Consider the following 27,526-nt stretch of genomic DNA (forward strand, 5'->3'; position numbering starts at 1 on the left):
GAATGAGATATGAGCTGTTAATTATTTGGAAATGCATTTTACAGTAATTTTATGTCAGAACATTTACAACCACTAATACCTAGGGGTGGGATTTTCAAAAGCTCCTAAATTACTTAGGAGCACATGTCCTGCTGATTTTCAATAGGACTTCTGCTCCAAAATCACTGAGGGGGCGAGATTTTCAAAATCACTTATGTCCATGTGGTATTTTGGGTTTCTTGTTGTTTTCCTTATAAATAGTCTTACCTTTCTTATCTGGAGGCTTCTCAGTTGACTGAACTTCAAGAACTTTCAAAGAGAAAAATAAAACACTTATTCAACATCTATAAAATCTATGCAGGGAAAAATATGAAGGACTACAATTAGCTTCGTATTCTACAATGCATTTGGTAAAGGAAATTAACAGATGCTAAATATGTGACAACAGCTTTACTTTTATATTTAATGTAACTGAACCACAACACTAGTTAAAAATTGTTCACTTTTATTTCTAATAATCAGCATGGACGCATGTCCCCTGGAATAGTGGTTGAAGCACGAATGGACATATGAATCTTTAGAGCATCTGACACACAAATATCTGGTGATGCTGGCTACAACAGTGCCATGAGAACGCCTGTTCTCACTTTCAGGTGACATAGTAAACCAGAAGCAGGGAACATTATCTCCTACAAATGTAAACAAACTTGTTTGTCTGAGCGACAGACTGAACAAGAAGTCGGACTGAGTGGACTTATAGGCTCTAAAATTTTACATTGTTTTATATTTGAATGCAGTTTTTTTGGTACATAATTCTACATTTGTAAGTTCAACTTTCATGATAAAGAGATTTCACTACAGTACTTGTATTAGATGAATTGAAAAATACTATTTCTTTTGGTTTTCACAGTGCAAATATTTATACTCAAAGATAAATATAAAGTGAGCACTAGACACTTTGTATTCTGTGTTGTAATTGAAATCAATATATTTGAAAATGTAGAAAACATCCAAAAATATTTAAATAAATGGATTTCTAATATTGTTTATCCGTGCAATTAATTGCAATTAATTTTTTTAATCGTTTGATAGCCCTAGTATGTGTGTGTATATATATATATATATATATATATATATATATATATATATATATATATATATATATATATATATAAGGGTTACACACAAACACGCATGTCATACCACACATACATATACCTCACAATACACAGCATATATTCACAGTATAAATATTATAATAATTACTAATAATAAATCTAGTATATCATATTAATCATATCACTTACCCTTTGGTTTTTTACAAATAAATCCTTTTTCGGAAGAGCACAGAATATTATTCCAATACCCAGATGGTGCAGATATTTCAACACAGTGCTCTCTCTCAGTGGGCATTTTTACATTCCAGATGACAAAATCCACTATGGTGTTGTCTAGCCACAACCATTGGTCTAAAGTCAAAAAGAATATATTAATTATAACAAATTAGAAGAAAATCAATGTGTCCATTGTAACTCCTTAGCTCACCAAGTGACTTAAAAAAATCAAGCAATTTACTAGTAACTAGCACCTGCTTTGTCATGAAGACATATCACATTGTCCTGGTATAAGTAGTTAAAACTGTCTGATAACCAACTGTCCCAGTGTTCAGGTGGTGGCGTTGTAGTCAGTCTCTGCCTGCCTTGTCATCCTAGAGGGGGCCCAAGCCAAGCTGTACACAGTGGGCCTAAGTCCCTCCTGACTGCTCCTATTCCTCCTCTTGGGGTTCTGCCACTACAGAGGGGCAAGGTAGGGGGACCTGGGTCCATTAACTCCTCCTGGTCCCAACCCAGGCCCCTAGGGGGTTTGTCAAAGTGTCCGGACCAGTTATTGATCTGCCCCACATTACATTTTCCCTGGGTCATTTCCTACAGATTAGAGCACCTCTGTTTGGGGTGTGGTAGCTGGTTTAGAAGACTCCACTTGGTTTGTTAATGTTCTAATCAAAGCAGTCTCATTTAGGGCTTTCAGCTCCCGAAGAGGGGGGTAGGGTATCCAGATCCCCGCAGCTACAGCAGCCTTAATAAAGCTGTAGTTACTCCTGTCACAACTCTTGGCTTCAGCCTTCCTTCTTGGTGCAACCTGCAGCTCCTTCCCCACTTTTCCTGGGCTGCAAGGGACCTTATACATTATTCCTCCACCAAGAGCATGCCCTGTGCCTGTTGAGAGGTGGGACATCCCTAGCCCAACGTTGCTCTATTCCTTAGCCTGGTTCAGTGTGGGATCTGTAAACCCCACCACATTACTACAATTTGATTTGGATGGACAGTGCTTCAGGAAAGATCAGACCATAATCCAGTGTTTTATGAGCTAATTACGTTTCTTTGACTACAAGCTAACATCTATTAACAGAAGATGTCAGAATATCAGAGACTGAAATACTTCAACATTTGAGATGTAAAAGATGCATTTAGACTGAAATACTTCAACATTTGAGATGTAAAAGATGCATTTTATTTCTATAAAGTTTTTCAAATATACATAATGCAATAAGTAACATAAAAGAAACACTGTTTCTAACTACGTATTGCTGTTAACACTGTGTCAAAATAAGATAAATGAAAGGGTGCAAGACAATGGCAGGAATTAAAACTGATGGTGATAAAATAAAAAGGAGCATCTGATACCGTATGTTGCCAGCTGGAGTTATTATATTAAGAAAACTATATAAGAGTAAAACAATTATACTTTTCTGTTTAAATGCATCCCTTGTAGAATCTCATTTTTCATTTGCTATGTAATTATAAATCAGATTATAGCGTATACGCTGACTCATAGCTACTTCTTTACTATCCGTTTTTCAATGCTTATGGTGTCATTTACTTTCCTAACCATGTCCAGACGTCCGTTCACAATATACATTAGTGTGCCATCAGACTGCTAAAAACATTGCAAACCATGATTCCTCATTAACCTCCCTAAAGGCCCTATGTACACATTGAACAAGTATGGTGACAAAAATAAACCCTGTAACATCCAACATGAGAGCGGCATTGGGGCTGATGGGCAATTTTCAAGACAACCCTCTGACAAGGAGTAATGTAGCGACTCCAAGGGTAGCCCCATGAACCCCAGCATACAACTGCAGAAGTGTCAACACCTTATGATCAGTGGTATTGAAGGCAACCAACAGAACTAATAGCAGCATAAGCACCTGATCACTGACCATCACTAGGCGGAGAACATTGATCATTGTAACAACTGTGGGTTTTGTTCAAATCCAGGACCATTACTAGATTTACAAGGATCAAGGAGATCTGAGGCATACAGACATTTTCTCAGTCACCTTACTCAAGCAGGGAAGGCTGGAAGCTGCTTAATGACTGGTAAAATTGCCAAAGTCAAGCAAGGATTTCATAACTGAAAAGTATATGTAGGCTTTCTTCAAATCTGTGGCATACTTTCCTTAACAGAAACACTCACAATCCCCATCAATATTGGATACAGTGCTTCCCTCCTGGCCTGCACTAGCCAGGAAGTCTAACACACACCATGAAATCTGAAGTTTTCCCAACACCTCCAGTATCCTGGTGAGCAACACTAATTGGAATTCAACCAGAGAAGGCCTTGCACTTGCACTCAAAATATTGCTCTTCCAAAAAGGTGGATACATCAGCCCAATTATGAACAATTTTCTTTTCAGACTATCTAGAAATGTGTCTTAATGGGAGGGATTGGAACCAGAAACCAGACAGAGATCTCTTTTATTAAACAGCCTATGCACAACTCAAAACAAACTTGCTGACCAAGATTTTATGGAGTCTATATCAGAGACAAAAAAATCTCTTCTTTTCCTCTTGTATAGCAATGATGTGTGATTTCAGAAAGATTTCACAATGCAATCAGATTCACCTGAAGACACCTGTGATCTAGTAGGTCTTCCCTCACACTTCATTTCTGGTGGGTTATCTGATACCTTTGGTGGCCTCTGAGAATAAGGTCACTGTAGAGAATGTCTAGGGTCAACCCATTAACATTAGAGACTAAAAGACATATACAGTCCTACTTAAACCATCAGCAGAACAGTGCATCAAGGGATAAAATTATTCCTCAGATTTCATTTATTGACAAATTTTATTAATTTAAATATTGACAGTAAAATAAAATTACCATCCACATTTCTGTACATTCCTGTCCAAAAACCTTGCGTTTTGCTTTCAAGAGCCTGTATCCTGTGTGTCAGAAAGTTGGATTCAGCCAAATCTTCTACTGAAACCAAAGTAGCATCTGGAAAGCATTAACAAAACAAATAACCATAATCAAGGAGAGTAACTAATATAATGACCTGCCCCTTCACAACTATAATAGCAATTAATTTTATCTTTGAGACTTTTGCACAATGCCTTCTGATTGGCTGCCTCCTCCATTCCTTCCTCTGCCTCCTGGGGGAGAGCAGCTAATCATGGCAGTTGAATGTGCTGAGTCACAACTAGGTTTCTCAACACAGCAACAGCGAATGCTCCTTCCTCCTGGAGCCCACAGCCTTGAGCGTCCGTGACCAAGTTGTGGGTGTCTGGCCTACAGGTAGAGCTGAATGCAGCTGGGGCACAGTCCTGGAGCAAAGCCACAGGTCATAACTGGGAGTCAGAAGCCAAAGCCTGAGTCAAAGTTGTAGTTAGAAGGGGTAACCAAGAGTTGGACACAAGAGTCTGAAGCCAAAGTTGAAGCTAGAGAGTTAACTCGAGTCACTGTCAGAAGCCAAAGCCAAAGGGTTAACTAGAGTCACAGTCAGGGGGACAGAGTGGGGTTCTGGGGCCTGGGCAAGCATAGCTGCAGGTCAGGAGCACATTGAGCAGCCACTGGACTGCTGCTGAACTTAATTATTAGCTAGCTGACTCCTGCAGCCAATCGGGTGGCTTAGTCAGACAGCTTCCTTCAGGGCCAGCTGCGCTCACTAGGTTACTAGGATACTGGCTCCACTACTGGCTGGCCCCTGACACTGAGAGCCAGCCAGGTGGGGAGCATATGCAGATGAAGGGGAAGACTCCTCAGCTGTGAGAGAAAGGCCAAAACTGAACCAACTGGGGGAGATATTGTTCCTAATTAAAGGGGAAAGGGGACTGTCCCCTTTGTGTAACTCTCTCTCCCTACTGTCTCTGCTTTGCTTTTGCATCTCAGCATGATCTTAAGGAAATATTAAAATCTGAAGATCTGGATTTCATGTTGAGGATCAGTTTATGGAGGGGATGTTATGATGAGACTGCCTACAGTGGCATGTAGCAGATCTGCAACTGCTAGCAGCAAATATCTCCAATGGCCAGTGATGGGACACTAGCTGGGGAGGGCTCTGAGTTACTACAGAGAATTCTTTCCCAGGTGTCTATTGGGATTGGGAAAGAATTTTCCCCCAGGTCAGATTGGCAGAGACCCTTGGGGGGGGGGGGGGTTCACTTTCCTCTGCTGCACAGGTCAAGGGTCACTTGCAGGTTTAAACTAGTGTAAATGGTGGATTGTCTGTAACTTGAAGTCTTTAAACCATGATTTGAGGACTTCAGTAACTCATCCAGAGGTTAGGGGTATTTTACAGGAGTCGGTGGGTGAGGTTCTGTGGCCTGCAATGTGCAGGAGATCAGACTAGCTGATCCCTTCTGGCTTTAAAGTCTATGTTGGAAAGTATACTAATTCAACAGATGATTTGAATAATCTGGAGGGGAGACAGAGTGTACTGATGAATCTGGCCCCATATGTTTAGAAGCTGTCAAAGATTCCTAAAGCATAGGATAAGTGCTTTTTATTCTGTAATTTTATTTTAAAAATTAAATATAAATATATGTTGGGATCACAAATATTATAGTATTTGGCACATGCGTGAAATCCAGACAATGAAAACGACTATAATGAGAAAGTCAAACATATCAGCCTAGTTTCATCTCCCCAGCTGAGTGAAGAACAAAAACAAAACAAAAAGCATAAGTGGGGAAAAAATAACTCATTTTAATAAATAGGTTTTTGGCAGTTAAGGAACTTTGTAAAATGAACACTGTGTCCTTAATTAAGTCTTTGCTCTCAAGAGAAGTCACTTACCTAATCGAATACATTCCGGGAAGCTTGGGCCCAGCTTTTCATGGCTGATGATTCAATGTAGTAGCAGTGACCATGGAAAGGAATCCAAGATCTGAGTTCTTTTGATTCAGGGCAATTTCCAGGCAGCTGTGGAGGATCAGGAGGGGCCACCACTGTGAAGAAATCATGTGGTTTGAAATCAGTACTTCTTTATGAATAACCCAAAAATTAGTCTTTAAAATTACTCAGCACACATATATCAAGCTACAAGTAGCTACAAGTAACTTAGAATGATGCTAGGAAAATACTGCCTTCCCCCCTCCCAGCTAAATATTGATATCAATCTAGAATTTCCATTATCACTTTATATGAGACTACCTTCAACTGGTGAAGTATTGGTGTTGCAACTGTATGCTGTATTGTCAGTTGCACTCTTTATTTAGGCACATTAAGTTTAGACACTTATATGGGGCCCACCACTGGTTGTCAGAATGCCATATGCTAAATATAGCTCTTAATCATGTGTGCAACTTCTATTGACATAGCTGGGCTCACTACTGTGAGTTGCATATGCAGATTAAAGCAGGTTTATGGCCTGATGCATTGACTCAAAAGCTACTGTAAAGCAATGCCATTTATTCTGTAACCCACATCAGGAAGAAAGTGCTGTGAGGGAAAAGTACATGACCTTAAAACTTCTTCTTAAAGGTGTCATCACACAGGATTCCCACGCCTGAGTCTTGTCTCCCTGCGGTGACCCTGGCCTGAAGCGTACCAGCTCTTAGAATTATTACCCCTGACAGGTGGGCATGAACCTCTCCCAAGTGTTTCATTCCAACTGCTGCCAGGACACCTGCCCCTAGAGCTTTCATAATTAGTTACTGGATGGATAGCCATGATGAGTGTCCAGTGCCAATCTAACTTATGCACAACCACCAATGCAACCCATGAAAATTGCAGATAACGAGGAAAATATCTCGAGGCTGGAAAGGAATGGAGGGCCAAATCTTCAGCTGGAGTAAATAAAAATAACACCTCAGAAGTCAATGGAGCTATTCCCATTTACACCAACTGAGGCTTTAAAGTGCCAAAGCCTTCAAAGTTATGTACCACCTCATAAGTAGAATCCCAGACTCTGAAGGCAGGTAGGTGGAATTCTTGAAGCACCTTTCTCTCAGGTTGTTGGGGACAGTCACTGCTAGAGATCGGATACTAAACTAGTTAGACCTCTGGCATGATCCAGTACAGTAAGTCTTGTGGTCTTTAAATTGTTAAGTTCAATTGCTTACCATCTGACTGTTTACAGACGGAGAAGTAGCTTTCATTACAAGATGCTGTCTTCCAGGTTCCATCAAGGTCTAGATAGACACAGGCTATTTTTTCTTTTGGTTCTCTTGTTGCCCATTTAGTATATTGGATTATCCAGTTATCAACCCATTTATAATGGCCATCTGTCTAAAAACAGTATAAATTAAGATAATATAAATGGCAATACAAAGGTACCAATATGTAGTTTTAATTACACTGGCATTAGTTATTTGAGCTTTTCATCAGAAACACTCTATTTATGTCATTTTCTAATACCTGACATATCAAAATAGTGAATAAATGCCTGACACATGAGTCATGAGGAGAGTAATACTTTTTTATTATTTTTTTTAAAGCTAACAGTATTTATTTAGCACTGTAAATGGGCACTGCACAGTCCAACACATGAACTGAGTTGAACAAATAGCAGAATCTCTTCCTTGTGGAGTTTTCAATGTACTGGAACAAGCAGGCACAATGTAGGATGTGACAAAATAATATAATAGGCTGGAGCTGTAACTTTACAGATGGACATTTACATGGACAGATGATTTTTCTGGAGATTTATAAAGCTGGGGAGGGCAGCACAAACTAAAAATTAATTGGGCAGCTCTTCCAAGCATAACTTATTCTAAGCATAGTTTATTTTATTGCCTATTTACATTCGGTGTTATCGTCTTAAATTATTCATTATTGTTTTGCTTGTTGAAGTAATGGTGTCCTCCAAAGCATGGTTAGAACTTTAGGTGAGTAAATGCGGGATCACTTACCAGACAGTTATCAAGAGAAGCACTTATGGACAATCCAGCCTGCCTAATCATCATTTCTTTAGATTACGATTTTAAGTAATTTTGAGGGTAAAAATTATTTGGCACTCAACGCCCTGTCTCCATGGTTCCTGATTTTAACACCGAGTGCCACCACAGTTTTTATAGCTCTCCATCTACTATTTCCCATTAGGACTTTCTCTGTGGATCCTCCTATCCATCCCATGTGCTTTATGTGGTCTTTAAGGAACTCTAACAGGAGTGCTAGAAGTCCATGCATGCTTCTGATGAATTGAGAATATAGCTCTTACAGCACCATTACAATGAAAGCAACCAATATTTATATATTAAACATGAGAGCTTATTTTTGTATGCAATAGTACAATAATATCCAACACTTACCACATTGCTGTTAAGACCAATCCATACACGCTCTCCATACTTTAACATCTGTAGCCATAGGAATGAATGGCTGTGGATATCTAAAATACTAGCAAGTTCTGAAGATCTGTCCTTGCAATTTTTTCTTGCCTCTTCCCATTTCATTTTGGAATGGATGACTGCATAGCTACTGTCACCATAACGGGTAAAGCCAGAGGCTGGAATTGTTGTTGGGGAATGAAGTAATTTAGGGTCTGTAATAATTTTAAATAAATACATAAATACATACATACATAACCAAAAATCAGGTGCATGGATTTACTTTGTACTACTAATGTTTAATATCTACATTGTTGCACAAATTAAGAGGTGTAGCACTAACAATAAGTGAAAATTCTTCAGTTAAAATTAATGAAAAATTATGAATTGTTTGTGAATACAGAAAATATAGGCTGGTCCATGCTAGAAAGTTAGATCGACCCAGCTGTGGAATCTGCTACGGAATCTGTTTCAATCCTTGAGAAGAAGGAATTTTGGAGGCCTTAGAGGGTCAGAATGCCTTCCAATAGGTGATATGTTCTATGTGGAAACCCAGAATTTAATCCACAAGCAAAACTAAAAAGCCATCATGAGTTTTCAATGATTTTTTAAATTTAGAAAGCTGGTGAAATAGAACTCACTTAAATTCATTTGGCATATATAGCTTTTGTCATTTTCACAGTCTTCATCTTTCCATTTCCCTTCTTCCTTTGTCATAATGACACAGTCTCTCTAAGGGGGAAAAAAGGAGAACATAAATTCAGAAGAAAAAGTAATCATCAGGAGACAAGTTCTCCTCCTTCTCCCACAGGTTCTGTAGACGTGCATATTACAAATGTTTCAGTCCTCCAACATTTAAAGTTTCAGTACTGTAATGTCAGTATTAATATAGCTCCTAAAAATCTGTACTGTAATGTCAGTAGTAATATAGCTCCAATTTTTGGTTGGAACTTTACCAAGCTTTTACAAACTCCTCCTGAGTGTTCATAATCCCAGACAATGTTCCCTGGAATATGGAAACTGCTGTTGGTCTGGATTATTTTAGAAGCAATGTTGGCTCCTCACCACTAGGTGACACTGTGATAAATGTTTGGGAGGACAGATGGTGGCAGTTCATTTATCCTTGGTTACCTCAGCTGTTCTTCTCCACTCCTAATGGAAGGGTGTCAATGGGAGCTTGCTAGCATGGAGTCGGATTGAAGATACTACTAAATCTCATCAGAATGTTCAGCATTAATCAAATACCTCCCTTCTAAGACTGCCCCACCCCTTTCTTAGCTATTGTGAAGGAAAGAGAATGGCTATGGCCTCATTTCCTCTTCACAACTTCTGGGCTGTCTAGTGCCAGAAGTTGTAGACAGCGAGTACTTACAAATAAAAACATTAATATGAGGAGTTCACAGATGGTTTACTCACCTGAAAAGGGGCTAAATTTGTAACAAATGTTATTTGTAAAGCATAATTCTTATCGGTAATAGGAAAGACTCCTGTAAGGATCAGGGTGATGGACTAGAATATATATTGTATGTCTATCTAGGTCCAACTTTTGATTGTATAGAAAAATCATTAAAATGGATTTTCAGGAAAGAGGAAGAGACTGTTTGAAACTTATTTTAGTAACATTACATACTAAAAGCAATAGTCTGTATGTGTGTTAGATGGGTACAACTGCACTTAAAGTGTTAAAAAAAATCACTTATTGTGCACCCAGGCTGTGTAGCTATTATCATATTGCAGACATAGCATGCAGCCTTGCCAATAATTAAGTTTGATTGATGCTTCCTATTACAAGACCCTATTTTCAGTTGTTTTATGCCTTTGCCAGAATTTAACCATTCAGGATGAAATTTTCCATATTGGTTGTCAGTTTCAGCCATGAACAGATTAACTGTTTCTGAGACTGATGCTAGATGTTAAAATAAAATCTGGTGGCCTTTACTTTGAGGAGTTCTAATGCCTCAATGCTTTGGAGCAGGGATTTGAAATTTGGCTAGGGAAAAGCCTTTGTGCTAAGGATGTGCCTTTTGTCATCCTCTTCAAAAACTAGCCCTGTGGGAAAAATAGTACATAATTATGTAATTAAAAACTGCAGCATAATGCACATTCACAAAATGGCTCAATTACGGTTGCACAGCCATTCATGGCTGTTTAATGATGTTTGATTTACCTCCTCATAGTCATCGGCATCACCACCACCACCATAATGAAAATAAGAGTATGTGCGTCTGTACGTAGGTGCACCATTGGCCCAGTTTATATAAGAGACACCACTTCCATCCGTCCAAAGAAATGATAGGTCACTATTTATATCATTCAATCCAATCCATGGATCACTCATGACTTCCCTTAAATGGTAGAAGAGGAAGGCTGAAAGGAAGCAAACATTTTAAATGAAGGGAACCTCAACATGATTTTCTCCAGACAGAAAAAATGAACACATGTCCACAACTGAGGTCATGGTAAAAACATTTCTCTGCAAAATCTCACCTGCTTGAAAGTAAGGGCAGGTCTACACTATCACCTAAGTCAATCTAACTTGCATCACTCAGGGGTGTGAAAAAGACACCTCTCTGAGCGACGCAAGTTACAGCGACTGAAGCGCTGTCCATGCCTGTGTTATGTTGTCGGGAGACGCTCTCCCACTGACATAGCTTCCACCTCTCACAGAGGGGGAGTAATTATGCTGGCTCGCCCATCAGCATACAGCATCTTCACCAGACACTCTACAGTGGCGCAGCTGCATCGGTGCAGCTGTGCCAGTACAGCACTTCCAGTGTACACCTACCCTAAATGTCACATTTTGTGGCTTACATATAGTGTTTGGTGGGGAAATCGTAAGGAATATAAGCTACTCAAACATTAACTTATAAGAAACAAGACATTTTAATTTTAAAAACCAATGCGAAAAGGAAGGTTTTGAGTATGCTGAAATATGCCTCCTCAAAATTTTCTCTCAGTTCATATTGCCAATGTAAAAGTGGAAGGAATAAGATGCACAATGCCTTTTTAGTTTTGTTTTGAGGTTGTTGTGCAACAGCACTGAAAATAGACCTGATGACCTTTTATGAGTAATGCAGCATTATTAGAAGAGCTGGTCAAATAATTCATTTTGAATAATTTTCATAATGAATGTAACCCCCCCCCCTTTTTTTATATATATGTACAGTTAACTGACGCTTTCACAAACCTATCCCAATTTCTGCATAATTTATTACCCTATTCACAAAATGTTTTCAGACTGCTGCCCCTTTTTGACCTGAGCAGCTAGTCAAATTTTGGGGCCCTTGGGAGGTTCTAGTTGGAAGTAGAAATCGATGGAGTCTAGTATTCTCTTTGATGCATTTTTTAAAAAAACAAGGAATGTACAAAGTCCTGCTTCTCCAAACACAGGAGGAACCAGGAACAGTTTCTTAGTTTACAGGCCTAAGACTCTTTAGCCAACAGATCCATACGCTCTCTCTCTCTCTCTCTCTCTCTCTAGCTTTTCCCAGGGTCACACTATGCTCACAGCATAGGCACCAACTTCTTCTGGCGCTGGTGGGTGCTCAACCCGCCCCCCCTGCCCCTAGCCCTGCCCCAACTCCACCCCTGCCCTGCCCCTTCCCGCCCCCATTCCAACCCCTTCCCCAAAGTCCCCACCCCAACTCTGCCCCCTCCCTGCCCCAATTGGACTCCTTCCCCAAATCCCTGCCCAAGCCCCGCCTCTTCCCCGCCTCCTCCCCTGAGCACGCCATGTTCCCGCTCCTCCCTCTCCCTCTCGGAGCTTCTTACACCGCAAAACAGCTGTTTCGCAGTGGCAAGCGCTGGGAGGAGAAGCGGGGACGCAGCGTGCTCAGGGGAGAAGGTGAAGGCAGAGGCAAGGTGAGCTGGGGTGGGGAGCTTGGCTGCGGTAGGTGCAGAGCACCCACCAATTTTTCTCCATGGAAATTTTTCTCCACAGAGTCAGTGCCTATGGCTCACACAGGACACTGCTTGGCTTCCTTGCTTTTTGCCTCTGCCACTCTTTCTGTTCTTGTCTGTTTTCAATTTGTGTATGTGTTCTCTCTCTGACACACACCCTCCCACCCTGGTCACAATACCCACTAGAACCCCCACCCTCATGATACTCATTTCTGGGCAGACTATTATGCCTTGTTTTAGGTGTTCCCCCTTACCCGTCTCTTACAACTTTCTTAAATGATAGTTTGTACGAGATTTTAACCCAACCCATAATAAGGTTTCACCCAGCTCACAACAATACTGTGGTCTGTTTATGATTAACTTCTAGTGTTCATTACTCTTGGTGTGTGATTGGTCACTTTTATTCCCTGACTGAACAACATGAAACTTTTCAGGCAGCAGAATAGTGAACAATGAATAGTGACCCACAAACTTTCTGGTGTGGATACTTGGAAGAATAATCTTTTGTTGTTAGTGAATATTTTCACACAACCTGGCAGCTATCTAAATATTCATGAATAGCAGTGAATTGAACTTTGGGGAACAGATTTCAGGGGGTAAAAAACTGAGAATCAGCTTTTTCACAAACAGAATGCGGCAGAAGGCAGAGTAATGGAAATCAGGAGGACAATGGGGGAAGCTGACTCAGGCTGTGCACTGAAGGCAGGGATCATGTGGAAAAAATAGTATGTGTATGTAAAGCCGACAAGACCCTGGTTGTCGGCAGATGGAATCAAACCTGGGAGCTCTGAAGCCTAGTCTATGAGCCTCTACTGCATTGGCTAAAAGCCAACTGCCTGTTAGCTAAAGGTTGTAGAGCAGACTCATTTTCTCTCCATCTTTAAGTGGTCTTGGTGCCACTAGATGGGACAGAACACCCACCCAAAAAGTGTGTGGGTTACATGTATACATAATTAAAGGCTGTCTCATAATGCAGGCGCACAAGGAGGCCAAATTAAGATTGATAGATTCCAAGGTCAGAAGGAACCATTGTGATCATCTAGTCTAACTTCAGGCAACCTTAATTTTGACATTTCCTAATTTCTGAGCACCTAATGTAGTTTTTTGTATGTAATAATGAATATAAACTCTCATACTTCAGGGTAAAAACCAGCCAATAACTGATGGGATTAAGAAGTAATTTCCTGAGGGAGCGGATTATTCCATAACTGTACACTATGAGGTTTGTGGCACTTTTCTCTGAAGCTTCTGTCACAGAGGCAGTCTCAGAAACAGGACACAGGATTAGATGGACTGCTGGTCTAATCTGGTATGGCAGTTTCTATGTTCCTATGATCCCAAGGCCCATTTCTTATCAATTTTTTGTTACATTTATACAACAGGCAAAACGAGTAGAATGTATAACTGCAGTTTTATTTTTTGCCTTCATTTATAATTGTTTTATGGGAACTGGTTGATGTTTCGTTTAGTACCAAAGGGTTCACACGTTATACCTTGGACTTCTTTATTTGGTATGGAAGCCAGGTTTCCTCCTAAATTTATACAAGCCATTCGTGCCGCATGCCACGTCAATGTCTCGTTTTCACTTGAGCCAAATATTTTGAAACACTGAAAAAGAAAAAGAAAAATCAACTGGACATTTCATTCAATGCTGCAAACCAAATGGAAGCTGTTATATGTGAATAATACTAATTACTCACGTGCTATTCATCTTCCCATAGAAAGGAAGCAAGGATGGGAAGGCTAGGAAAGCTTTAGGATCTGTAATTTAAATTTTGCTAAACCTGAGCTGAAACCCATCATCAATTCAAACAACTTAGAGGTTTATTGTTAAAGTTCATCTTATCCCTCAGTGACAGGGAGAACATGCAGGTTTTTTTTTTAAGTGCTTCTCACAGAAAAATGATTGCTTTCCATCTACTATATGAAAACAATGCAATAAAATAAAACAGACATAATATTGATTATTTTTCCACATGCAAAGCCTAAATCTGGAGAGTTCTAGTGTAACTGAAACCAACCCCAGTCAGTTTCTGCAGCTCTTAAGAGCCTTCTTCTGTTGCATCTTAGTTCTATTCTAGTATCTTATAAAATTTAAATTAAATGTCGTCTGAAGCTAAAACAGTATGAATACTAAATGCTAGAAGTTCCATTATCAATGTGCTTTTATTTTGGCAGTCATAAATTGAGTAAAAAGTACCAATGGAGGTTTTATTTTGTAGTCATAAATTGATATTTACTAGGTAACTCAATTAACAGGAAAGTACTGGAGGCATTCCCTGATTGTACTAGATGGAAAGTAATTTCCGATAGTCCTCTACAGAGTGTACTTCTCCTGGCACGACTAGTCTTCCCATATTCGCCTTGTATGGCCAATCAGCTCAGGAGCAGCTTTTATGTGGGTTATGCAAGACATGTACGTGTACATACTCCCGCTGCTCACACTGTACCATGCATAAGACAGGAACCCAATTTAGCCCAAAGCGATCATGATGATGATAGACATGTGCTGTGTTGTTAGAGCTTGCTGTGTTTTTTAAGTTACAGAAATGTAGAGGCTTTTTGTGAGAGGATACTCGGGGTTCAAATAGGGGATTGGAAGAGAGAGAGCGGATGTGAAATAGAGGAATGAGTAGAGAGAGAAGTAAACTGAAGGAGAGGAAAAATAGAAAGGGAACAGGAATAAGGAGAATGGGGAGAGGAACAGGAGAAGCAAAATGGAAAACTGAAGGGTTACAGTGGTAGGAGATGGGTGAGATGAAGTGGGACCAACAACCACAATACTTAGATAACCATGTTTAAGTTCAGCACAACACATCCTAGTGGATACTTAACAACAATCGCAGTTTAAAGGATGTTAGGCTGGTTGGTTTAGTCGCAGCCTTTAGTTCTAGATAGCCTTTGATTCTAGCTAGAATCATTAGTCTGGGATTCAGATTATTGTTTAGTAAATCTCTTATCATTTAGTGATGCTGGTTTGAACCAGGTTTTTTTACAGTGATGATAGGTGCATGGTTGGATCACGTAATACAGATATATTGGTAGTTTTATTCATTGTCAGAGCTGTATTATTGATTTTGAGAAAAAAATTAGTTGTATAGCATTATCAGGATGAGACTAAATACTGTAGTCTTGTTACAAAGAATTTTGGTCTCCAAATGCATGAGTTACATGAAAATATTTAATAGCCCTCTTGAATAATTTGAAAGTATATTTGTGGTTGGGGATGTGGGAGGTGTGGGGGAGAAAAGGATACCAAACTTGTATCTATCCTATTCTCTGTTTAGAATGCAGTCATATGCAATGTCCATATTACATTCTCTGGCACTGTGGTAGAAATGAAAGCTCATACTTTGGAGCAAGGGGTGAATTTCACAACAAATTCTGTGGCTGTGGAATACACATGACCCTAGCTTTATCTGCTCCCTACCTGTCAGGTAATAAGCTATCCAAAACCACCGAAAGATGAGACAGTTACAACTGTTGCAACTGTAGAGTAATTTAAAATCAAACACTTTGACCACAGCTTGATCTTTCTTCCCCTTTCACATTTCCTTCTCCTACCTCTACCACTATCAGTGAAAGTGAAATTGGGGAAAAGAGAAAAATGGGTGGTAAATGTTCAGTATACATGATGCTCTACAATGACAAATTACAATGACATAATGCTCTTTTTCCTGTATGTTTTTTTTGGGGAGGGGAGAGGGAGGGAGGAGGGCATGCATTTCTTGGTATACAGTATAGACAGACTTTCAATTTTATTATTTACTAATAAATTCTTCCCACAGTGCTAATGTGATATCCTTATTGTTAGAGAATTTACAGCTAGAGAAATATAACTTCTTATTGGTTATGGTCATACAGCTGCATACACTGATCTGAAATGTTTCTCATGCTGCCACTCGTGACTCTTTCTAGTGATCATTCATGCTCCTGAATTGTCTGAAATTTCACAGTTAGATCTTGTCACCTAACACTTTCAGAATACAAGACTAATACAGGGTTTGTAAAGTAGCGATTGCATTTGAGTGGAAAGAAAACAGAACATAAGAACATTAGAACAGCTATACTGGGTCAGACCAAAGGTCCATCTAGCCCAGTATGCCAGGTGCCCCAGAGGGAATGAACAAAACAGGTGATAATCAAGTGATCCATCCCCTGTCACCTATTCCCAGCTTCTGGCAAACAGAGGCTAAGGACACCATCCCAGGAATCTGTATAAATCATCTGGTGCATCAAAGAAAAATTTCAAGCCAAAGCTATACATAAACCTATGCTGAAACCCTATCATTTTTACTCTTTCATTCTGAATCCAACCATTTGGGAAACTTTATGAAAATTAAATATTTATTGATCAAAGTGTTCTTTCTAATTTATCCTAGCTGAGAGGACTGTTTTATATTATCTTTTCAGGTTGACCACTGATAACTTCAGTCCCTAAAATGGGACATAAATTACAGGGGGGGGGAAAAAGAAAGTGTAAGTTATATCAGCAAAGACTTACAAAGCGTACTTCTGTCTTAAGTAATTCAACCTACAGACTCATTGCTTTGGAGGTTTAAAATGGTATAATATCTCCAAAATGGCCCAGCCTGCCAACTTGGATAATCACTGTCCAACGTAATATTCTAACCATAAAAACATGTCCTTTGTTCACCTACTCTGCCAAATAACAAATATCTTTAGTAAATTGTAATGTACCTTATTGTTAAACAAAAGCCAAGTTTCTGGACAGCCTCCTAGAGGTGCAGGAGCAAATGTTGAGTTGATGGTACTGTTGTGCCTTTCACAGATAAAACCACTTGGATAGCCACAATTTACATCATTCCACAAACCTGAAAAAAATTAACTATAGTAAGTAAATGAATGTATAATATTGATAAATGGAATGATAATCTGACACTTCCTATTTTGTTTAAAAACAGCATTTATATTCTGTAAGAGTAGAATATACACATCTTAAAAACCATTTGTCAGCTAAGCTACTTGGAAAATGTACAAATCTATGTATTGTTCACAAAAAAATAGGTATTTATTGACAGGAGCTGTTCCATACAGTTAGTTACTTGGCCAGTACCCTGTGACAGGGCAATTAAAAATGAACAAGAAATGAGGGGGCGGGGTGGGGGGAAGAGGGGAAGGAAGTGACTCAAAAGAACAAACTGTTTATATCAAATACTCTTAATTCTGCTTTCTTTCACATGAAGCCTGAATAGGAGAATTTCCAGGGATACAGGTTGAGAAGTAATAGCTTGATGTTTGACAGAAGAATTTTCTGTGGCACAAACAGATTTAAATAGATTTTTTTAATAGAGAAAAATATACATTAGAGATGGAACTTTTAGCATCTCCTTTAGGAGATGGTTTAGCATTTTAACCAACTGCTTTGAAATATTTAAGTCTCTCTGGAGCCAGAGGTTCAAGGCAAGTCAGGGTTTTCTAGTCTCTTCATTCTACATTGCGTGCTGTGGGATTTCAGACAGCATCTTAAAAACGGAGGGCCTGATTCTCATCTCACTTACACTGATGCAGCCCCTTCACAGCTGGGTTACATTGATGTAACAGAGGAAAATTTAGCTCTGAAACTTTCTTTGTTCTGTGTGAATGTTATAGAGCATTTTATAAGATAAGGGTTTTTCCCTTATTATGCAAACGTATGCTCCTCCCTTCTGCACATACTGGATGGTTTTTACCTTCAATCCCACAGACTTCTGCATTTAGTGGTGCTTTTTGTATATAAATTTGTAAAGTGCTTAGGAATGAAAGGTGCAGTATGGCAGCTTTTCAGTAGGCCCATCCCACTTATCCAGCACCAGCCTCTCTCTGGAGAAGTGGTGACAAGCCCTTTAAAAGACTAGATCCAACAGACTACATGATGTGGCGGCAAGCCAGAAACAACCCAGAAAGAGATATCTTAGTTCTGTACACACAAAAAATAAAATCTAAGAACCTAGTCCTGTCACTTACCTACGGTTGATATCATGATCACACAATTTTCATCATTATTTGCAAAATTGGGTTCATTGGGAGCCCAGGCTACATAATTCACTGGGGTTCCATCCAGCCAGCTAAAAGAAAGGATGTAACAGTAATCATTAATCAAATCACTTTTAGAAAGAGGCACATCAATACATTACAAAAATCATTTGGCAAGAATCCAAAAAGGTATATTCATAATTTCTATGTACAGTTTTAGGTGCATGATGTCCATTAGCAATAATGGGAGTTACATGGCTAAAATCATGAGCATCAGGTCAGGAATTTTTATTTCTTTACTTTGATTATTCCTTTGTTGAGATAAATTTTGTAAAACAAATATTACAGATTAGGAAATAATGTAAAAAAATCAAAAATAATTTCCCATCAATTGATAGAAATCATTAAATAAATTTGGAAACAGTGTTCAAGAAGTTCTAATACAAATAATGAATATCAAATATGGCAATTACTTAAACAGATATGATATATTTTTATAAATGTTTTCTGTTCTTCCAGCTGTGAATTGCTATTGATTTCACATAAGCAAAAAATTAGATGAGCTACTTATCTGTAATTGTTACTCTCTGAAGATAAATATCTCAATAGGTTACCACTCTTCAGTCTTTGTTCCTGCATAGAGACTTGTAGAAACTCTCTTAGCTTATACCCTTCTACTGCAGTCCCTAAGCTGCCCCAACCTAACGTCCTCCACACTCATTCTCTGTTTTAGTGGGAGGTGAACTACTCCCAAAATAAGTCAACTGAAATGAGAAAAACCAACATCTTATTTTGAATAATTTTCTAAGTTATAAATCAGTCATAAGCACCTGAAAATCATCCCTTTTATGTAAAATTGTGCCAAACAAAAGGATGGGCATGGGGAAAAGTCTCTCAGCAGGAGAAAAGCACATGAAACCCTCAGGGCTTCAAAGATTCTGGTTGCACTGGATTCCAGAAAGACATGGAATGTCAGTTGAAGGGCAAATATAATGCCCATCTATAAAAAGGGAAATAAGGACAACCCGGGAAATTACAGACCAGTCAGCTTAACTTCTGTATCCGAAAAGATAATAGAGCAAATAATTAAGAAATTAATTTGCAAAAACCTAGAAGATGAGGTGATAAATAATAGTCAGCATGGATTTGTCAAGAACAAATTGTGTCAAACCAACCTGATAGCTTTCTTTGACGGGGTAACAAGCCTTGTGGATAGGAGGGAAGTGGTAGATGTGGTATATCTTGATTTTAGTAGGGCTTTTGATACTGTCTCACATGACTTTCTCAAACAAACTAGGGAAATACAACCTAGATGAAGCTACTATAAGGTGGGTGCATAACCGGTTGGAAAATTGTTCCCAGAGAGTAGTTATCACTGGTTCACAGTCATGCTGGAAGGGTATAACGAGTGAGGTCCCACAGGTATCGGTTCTGGGTCTGGTTCTGTTCAATATCTTCATCCATGATTCAGATAATGGCAGAGAGAATACACTTATAAAGTTTGCAGATGATACCAAGCTGGGAGGGGTTGCGAATGCTTTGGAGGATAGGATTAAAATTCAAAATGATCTGGTCAAACTGGAGAAATGGTCTGAAGTAAATAGGATGAAATTCAATAAGGACAAATGCAAAGTACTCCACTTAGGAAGGAACAATCAGTTGCACACATATAAAATGGGAAATGACTGTCTAGGAAGGAGTACTGCAGAAAGGGATTGGGGTGTCATAGTGGACCACAAGCTAAATATGAGTCAACAGTGTAACACTTGCAAAACATCATTCTGGGATGTATTAGCAGGAGTATTGTAAGCAAGACATGAGAATTCATTCTTCCATTCTACTCCGCGCTGATTAGGCCTCAATGGGAGTATTGTGTCCAGTTCTGGGTGCCACATTTCAGGAAAGATGTGGACAAATTGGAGAAAGTCCAGAGAAGAGCAACAAAAATTATTAAAGGTCTAGAAAACATGACCTATGAGGGAAGATTGAAAAAATTGGATTTGTTTAGTCTGGAGAAGAGAAGACTGAGAGGGGACATGATAACAGTATTCAAGTACATAAAAGGTTCTTCCAAGGAGGAGGGAGAAAAACTATTCTTCTTAACCTCTGAGGATAGGACAAGAAGCAACGGGTTTAAATTGCAGCAAGGGCAGTTTAGGTTGAACGTTAGGAAAAACTTCCTAACTGTCAGAGTGGTTAAGCACAAGAATAAATTGCCTAAGGAGGTTGTGGAATCTCCGTCATTGGGGATTTTTAAGAGCAGGTTGGACAAACACCTGTCAGGGATGGTCTAGATAATACTTAGTCCTGCCCTTGAATGCAGGGGACTGGACTAGATGACCTCTCGAGGTCCCTTCCAGTTCTATGATTCTAAGTCAGGAACTAGAAAAAAGCTTAGACAAAATAATGGTGACATATGGCAGCTTTGATAGCACAGTGAGATGCAAAGAGGTGACATGAAGCATCATGGAGAGCAGATGCAACCCATGCCTGCTTGGTGTGGTGCTCTATTCCACTCTAGTAGCCTCTAGACCAGGGGTAGGAACCTACAGCCTGCGGCTTAATTTAATCCAGCCTGCTGCCAGTCTCTGCACTGCGGGCTGGAAGTCCTGAGCCTCAGCGCCCCTCCTTCCCCGGTTAAAAGTCCGGTCGGCTCCACACAGCTCCTGAAAGCAACCAGCAATGTCCCTGCAGCCCGTAGAAGCAGGGGCAATCAGGGAAGCTCCGCATGCTGCCCCCGCCCCCAGCCCCGGTTCCACAGCTCCCACTGGCCGGCCACTTCTGGGAACAGCACAGAGCCAGGGCAGGCAGGAAGCCTGCCTTAGTCCTGCTCCCGCCTAGGAGCCACCTGCGGTAACTACCGCCCAGCCAGAGCCCGCCCCCTGAAACCCCCGCCCCAGGTCAGAACCCCCTCCCGTACCCTAACTCCCTCCCAGACCCCATGCCCCATACTCCCTGCCCCAGTCTGAACCCCCTCCCTCACCCTAACTCCCTCCCAGACCCTGTACCTACCCCCCACACTTCGCATCCCAATCTCCTCCCCTGAGCCCACTCCTGCACTCCAAACCTCTTGGCCCCAGCCTGGAGCCCCCTCCTGCACCTCAAACGCCTCATCCCCAGTCCCACCCTAGAGCCTGCACCCCCAGCCGGAGTCCTTACCCTCTCCTTCACCTCAGCCCCCTGCCCCAGCCCAAAGCCCCCTCCTGCACCCTGAACCCATTTATGGCCCCACCCCAGAGCCTAGGAGAAGCCCCTAGCCTCCATGCCCCCCCATCCCACTGGGCTGTGTGTGGCCCGTGACTGATCTTTTTCTGTGGGTCAATGGCCCCCGATAGTAAAAAGGTTCCCTACCCCTTCCCTAGACCATCTAGAGATTGATGAGTCTGCTACAGCCTTAGCTAAGAGATCTGTGGCTTTTAGCTCATGCAGTAGAGGCTCATACACTAAGGGCTGGTCTACACTACCCGCCGGATTGGCGGGCAGCGATCTATCCAGCGGGGGACGATTTATCATGTCTAGTATAGCTTCAGAGGTCCCAGGTTTGATCCTGCCTGCCAACGGCCAGGGTCTATTGGTGTTATACAGGATTCTGCACAGCTGGAGAAATGATAGCTATCCTAAGGGAGATATAGTCAGAAAGGAACTGATTACCAGAGCACTTTCCACTTATTCAGCCACTTATGGTCACTCTTCTGCTAAGCTTAGTCCACAACTAACTATAATTGAGTTATCATCAACTCTTGAAAATGGTAGCATTTATAGACCCTTCACTTTTGATGACCTAAATACAATTTTTTTTGCTACATGTTAAAAGCCTAGATGTTCATATTTACTTACCTAAACCTTTTATCAAGACTCACTGTTAAACCAATGAAATATGATCTGGTCTTTTGTGGAAAGATACCCTAAAATAAGAAGATGACATTTTAATTAAATAATTCCTTTATATGTCACAAAGAGGTCTTAGGCAAAACAAGCAGCCATTCTCTTTCAATTGATTAGGTGGGTACTGTACAGTCTGAAGAGAAGACAATAATTGAAATCGATGGGATTTAATCATGAATTTAAAGGTAAGCATGTACTTAAATGCTATTCTAAATAGAGGTGGATTTAATCACATGCTTAAATATTTTCCTGAATCAGAGCCTAAATCTATATTTAGGTATCTCAGTAAAAGTGGTCTGCTTTTCAGAGGTCTTGAATACCCACAACTCACATGGAAGTCTGAAGTCATTAGGAACTGCAGACAGTCAGCACCACCTTTAATTAGGTCCCTAAATACTGCATAATTGTGTAACAACTTCCGATCCTCAATTTCCACATCTCTAAAACAGGGACAGTGATATTTATCCATGTACTCGGGGTGCTGTGAGACATAAATTATGTTTCGTGTAAATTACTACTAAGGCTAGTCACATACAGAGAACTCAGGAGCTCCAGGAATCCACAACCTTATGATGCTTCTTCCACTAGGTCAGACTGGCTCAAGGGGCACTTGATAGACAAGCGAACACACCTGGTTGACATTTTTCTCAAATGTGAACAATTTCACAAGTAACTAGGTATATTTTGGAGGAAATTTCATAAATTCAACAGCAGGCAAATTTCATCATCATAAAAAAAAATTCATGGCTCCACTCCCCTCAGTACAACATGTCTCAATTTGTGTTTTCCAAAGGTTCAGAAACAGAATATCAAAAGTATCTATTTCCCAGTATGCTAAATTATTTATTTCTGAAATAAATGTTTTTTCTTACAGTTTTCCATAGAAACTTTCTTTCACTTTCACTCTCAATTACAGCAAGATCTGCAAAATTCTTCTGGCAGAACTCTCGGGCTTTTTCCATAGGCACCTCATTTCTGCTGAAAAAATATTGTTTGTCTTCATATATAATCCATCCATCTTTAGTGGTCTGATATTCTGGAAAGTAAATAATGTATCCATAAATTCTACATCTGTAGCACAAAACATTTATTCTACAATAGCAGTTTTATTAAGAGTTAATATCCCTCCCCCAAAAAATGAATTAAAAAAAAAAGCTTACCATACTTGCTAATTGGTTCTGATTTTAATGATACTCCTGCAGAACAAGAGAAAATCTGAATGTGTAAGGTACGTCATACATATTCTTCAAGGAAAATTTATTTTATACAGTGATTTCATGCAAAGAAATGCAGTGTTAGTTAAGATGTTTTAGACACCGTCACAATGTTAATGTTTTTCAATCAGAAAAATATGGTAGGCACAGTCAATGGTTATGTTTAAATTCTATCAACTGCAGCAGAAAATGGATCTAACATCCAGAGCGACCCATTCACCACAATCTAAATAAGTTTTTAATTAAATTTACTCCAGTGTCATAGTGCCTGAATGTTGTTAAGATGAGAGGAAGTGTGAATATATGGATCATCAGCCATTTATTTTGACTGATCAGTTCTGATGGAACAAGATACCCATGGTTTTTGGCCATTGCTTTTCTGAGAAGCACTTGATTTCTTACTCAAGGGAGCTTAGAGCATTTCTGTTATGTGCCCATCCAGCAGTGATAGCAATAATGCTGATTCCAGTAGGAATGTGTCTGTTCCACCGACAGTTACTTTAGATGGAAACCAGGCAAAGCTACTGGACTTCCTGCCAAACCAGCTGGCTCCCAAAGCTGCCTGGCTTGCTGGGCTCCCTCTGCTAGCAGGCTACTGGGCTGTGTGGCTCCCACGCTGCCTGTCCAGTAGGGAGGCAGCTTTCCTGGGTGGCTGGCTGCTTGGTTTGCTGGATCCTGGGCTGCTTGCTCGCTGGGCTCCCCAGTATGCCAGGAACCCCCAGCTAGCTGGTCCCTGGATGCTCTATTCCCCAGCTGGCTAGCTCCCAGGGCGGCTCACTTGGTGAACATGAGGGCTCCCTGATTCTCCTGGCCGCCAGGCTCCTTGACCTCTGAGGCTTCCTTGTTTTCCAGCTCCTTGGGCTGCCTTACCTGTCTGGCAAACAGGTGGCTCTCTGGTTCCCTAAGCTGTCCAAGCATCCATCTGGCAGACTGCCCAGCTCCCTAGGCTCCTCAGCTAAACAGCTCTCTGGCCAGACTTGTCTAAAATGACCCAATGAGACAGCTTCTAAAGATTCAACATGTTGCAGATAGAGAAGAAATCTTCACATCAAACATTGGCAAAAAGATTACTAAGCCCAAAAAATCAAACACAAACCTGCTGCTCCGATCTGCGTGTGAACTGAAATCCGGCTAATTTTGAAAGGCTTCAACTTTTGCATTAAAATTTTTGCAAAGTTCTACTCTGATAACAATTTAACTATGTGAAGCTTAACCCCTCCCCCCCCAACTTTGGTTACATTAGAGTAACACTCTTCAACCAAAAGGGGTTGTCCTTATACAACTGAGAGGAGAATTTGGCCTTCTACATTTAAATTAAGGAAGCCAATTTATTTTCCTCCCCTCATGCCCTTTTGTAAAACACTAATCAAACATTACATTTCAAAAATGTACCAGTGTGGATTTTTCAGGTAATTTCTATGAGTATACAAGTCATAATTATTTATATATTGTACCAGAAAAAATAATTAAATTTAAAAACTACTACAAAGTATTTCCAGATATTTTCATCAATGTTACTAGACACAATTGTATTACCAAACACAAGAAAACAAGCTTAATCTCAATTAGAAAAGCACATAAGGTTCCAGAGATATTATCTCATCTAAACAGATTAGTCCGAACTCTCTGATCTAATCCACAATTGTTTTCAGTTGCTTCCAGTGCCACTCAATACAAATATTCACACACAGAGGTAAGAGGATACTCAATCTATGGTTATTTCTGAAACCCTTCCTTTGTTAGGGAGACTTATACAAGTATAAAAACAAATGTTTCACAGAACACACCATAATTATTAATAGTGTTAACTTTTATGGTATGAACCTATAAAGAACATTAACCAACCACATATTGAATTTGCTTTCTATAGGACATATACAAACTCACCAGTTATATATATGCCTTATTTAGGCATATGCATGTTCAACTGCATGTAACCTTAAGTAAAGTATAGTTTTCAAAATCTCACCTCTTTAATTTGTAATTAGCCCACCAAAGGGACTTTTTAGAAAAAAAAATCTGTTTAATTTTCTTATTTATAGGGGGAAGCAATCCTACCTTTTTTTATCTGACAAATCCAGTCATGCAGCATTTCGCAAGATGCTTTCCCCCAATATAAGGCAAAACTGTATCCTTGGACCACTCCACAATCTTTGTCTCCTTTCTGGTTTCTTAATCTCTCTCCCCAGTCTGTGTACCTTACCTATTGTAGAAAACGGCTTAGTTACTATTTTTGCCTTAAAGAGGGATGGTGTTTGTTTTCTGCATTGTCATGCAAGAGTGACCAGGGCTTGTTTTACAGATTTAGTCTCTTATTCAATGGGACTGGGGAAGCAGGAGTGTAGTGGAAACAACGTGCTCAACACTTGTGAGGATGAGCATAGTTTCAGGCATAACATAGTGAGCCACTGGTGGACTGAGATTATCTTCAGTGGGAGTAAAATGAAGCATTTCTTGCTGTGAAGAGCTTTCCATCCTGTCTGCAGTCTGAGGACACAATGTCAGGGTAGGAACAGACAAGTGCACTTGCTTCTCTGGCTGCAAGTTTCATCCAGCCTCACTGCTGTTGTTTCTGTATGTGCTGGATAAACTTCACTTGACCACCTGCATGATAGAGCTGTCTTGTGGCTATTAAACAGACACTGGTAGAGAGTCTCCCCCTGCTTCTGCCCTTGTACATTGCTGTAATGGCAGCCTGATGCTGCATCCCTTGCAAGCCCCAGCACAAGAAGCAATGTGGGGATGGGAGAGAACTCTTCACAGCACTGATTGAGATACTGGGATTCTACAAGCTGCAGAACAGCCCGTCTGCAGCCAGGTAAGGCTGCTGTAAATTAGAGCACCCCACAGCTGGCATCTGGGGGCACAGAGATTGCTTAAAGCCATGTTTACCTCCCCTCCCCTTGATCTGCACTTTCTGTGTTTTGCCTCCAAGAGTAGCAGCAGAGTGTCTCCCTAGATCCATAAGTGATGGGAATTGTTAAAATCTCCCTTTGTGAGGAAAAGTTACCTGCATCTCCAAAACAAGCAGGGACTAGGCCCCTGCTCAGGAAATTGTCACTTGAAGTTAACAATCTCACAAGCATTCACCCTGACTCACACCTTCCTTTGTTGGGAATGAGCATTGTGGTACAATGCTGAAGGTTGAGGGTTCAATCCCTGCTGATGGTGTATAATCAGCTGATGCATAATGGGGCAAGGTTGTTAGAGTTGCACATAATAGAATCGTTTTTTCCTTTGGAAATTAAACACGCTCAAAGAATTTTAAAAGAAAGTTACGAGTATTTAAGTTAAAGTCAAACATTAGAAAATGAGGAATGCCTTAATATTCATGTTTTCCAAAGGAACCCTCTCATAGTCAGGGCATAGGATGAAAGGGGCACAAAGGGGAAGACTTACGGTTGTGTGGGCAACTGTGAATCTGGCGTTTCCTTACTTTCAAATGCTTGACCTTGCAACCTAAATCATTTTTATTTTAACATCTTTTCTTGTATGTAATTCTTTATAAAGCCCTGAATCCTTTTGGACATGGCTATCTCGGAGACCCCACTCCTTAGACTCCCAACTCCTCACCCCAAGGTAACACCTGCATTTCACTGCAATTCTCTTGCTGCCTTTCTCTATGGGTGACCTCCTGGGGGTTAGTAGAAGGGTGTTGTTAGTGAAGGGCTCACAGCTCTGGAATTTGAGCCCTTTTGCAGTCAAACCGAGCCTGTCTTTTAGGACATGGTCCACTTATTTTTTTCTTGGTTTGGGTCTGTAACCAGGAGTAATATAACAGGAAGGTAGTGGTGGCAGTGGTGGGAGAGGGGGGATGACTGCAAATTTTGTAATAGATGTCAGATAACATGATGTTGGTCACAACAACAAGCAAGCATATAAGTATTAGACATCTACTGTTCCCAGGATTCAAGGCTAATGCTAGTGGTATTAGAAACCTCTTGTACATGCTTTGGCTTTCAAAAGCAATGACTAGAGATCTTTGGTTTCCCTTAGAAAGGATAGTATGCTCTATAT

The 27,526-nt window shown here is 40.2% G+C and overlaps 1 protein-coding gene across 1 annotated transcript in view; it reads right to left on the bottom strand.

Annotated features, from left to right (window-relative positions):
• LOC101946806 (macrophage mannose receptor 1-like) overlaps window positions 1-27,526 on the bottom strand; it is a 55,969-nt gene that overhangs the window by 2,500 nt on the left and 25,943 nt on the right. Inside the window, 16 exon segments of the mRNA XM_024100964.3 lie at window positions 247-288; window positions 1,287-1,448; window positions 4,147-4,263; window positions 6,061-6,078; window positions 6,081-6,212; window positions 7,329-7,494; window positions 8,517-8,749; window positions 9,176-9,266; window positions 10,702-10,901; window positions 13,928-14,042; window positions 17,136-17,269; window positions 18,402-18,502; window positions 22,248-22,315; window positions 23,168-23,331; window positions 23,456-23,491; window positions 25,568-25,712. Of these exon segments, the coding sequence (XP_023956732.2) occupies window positions 247-288; window positions 1,287-1,448; window positions 4,147-4,263; window positions 6,061-6,078; window positions 6,081-6,212; window positions 7,329-7,494; window positions 8,517-8,749; window positions 9,176-9,266; window positions 10,702-10,901; window positions 13,928-14,042; window positions 17,136-17,269; window positions 18,402-18,502; window positions 22,248-22,315; window positions 23,168-23,331; window positions 23,456-23,491; window positions 25,568-25,712 (1,924 nt within the window).

Source organism: Chrysemys picta, chromosome 2 (assembly GCF_011386835.1).
Source record: "Chrysemys picta bellii isolate R12L10 chromosome 2, ASM1138683v2, whole genome shotgun sequence".
Lineage (NCBI taxonomy): Eukaryota > Metazoa > Chordata > Testudines > Emydidae > Chrysemys > Chrysemys picta.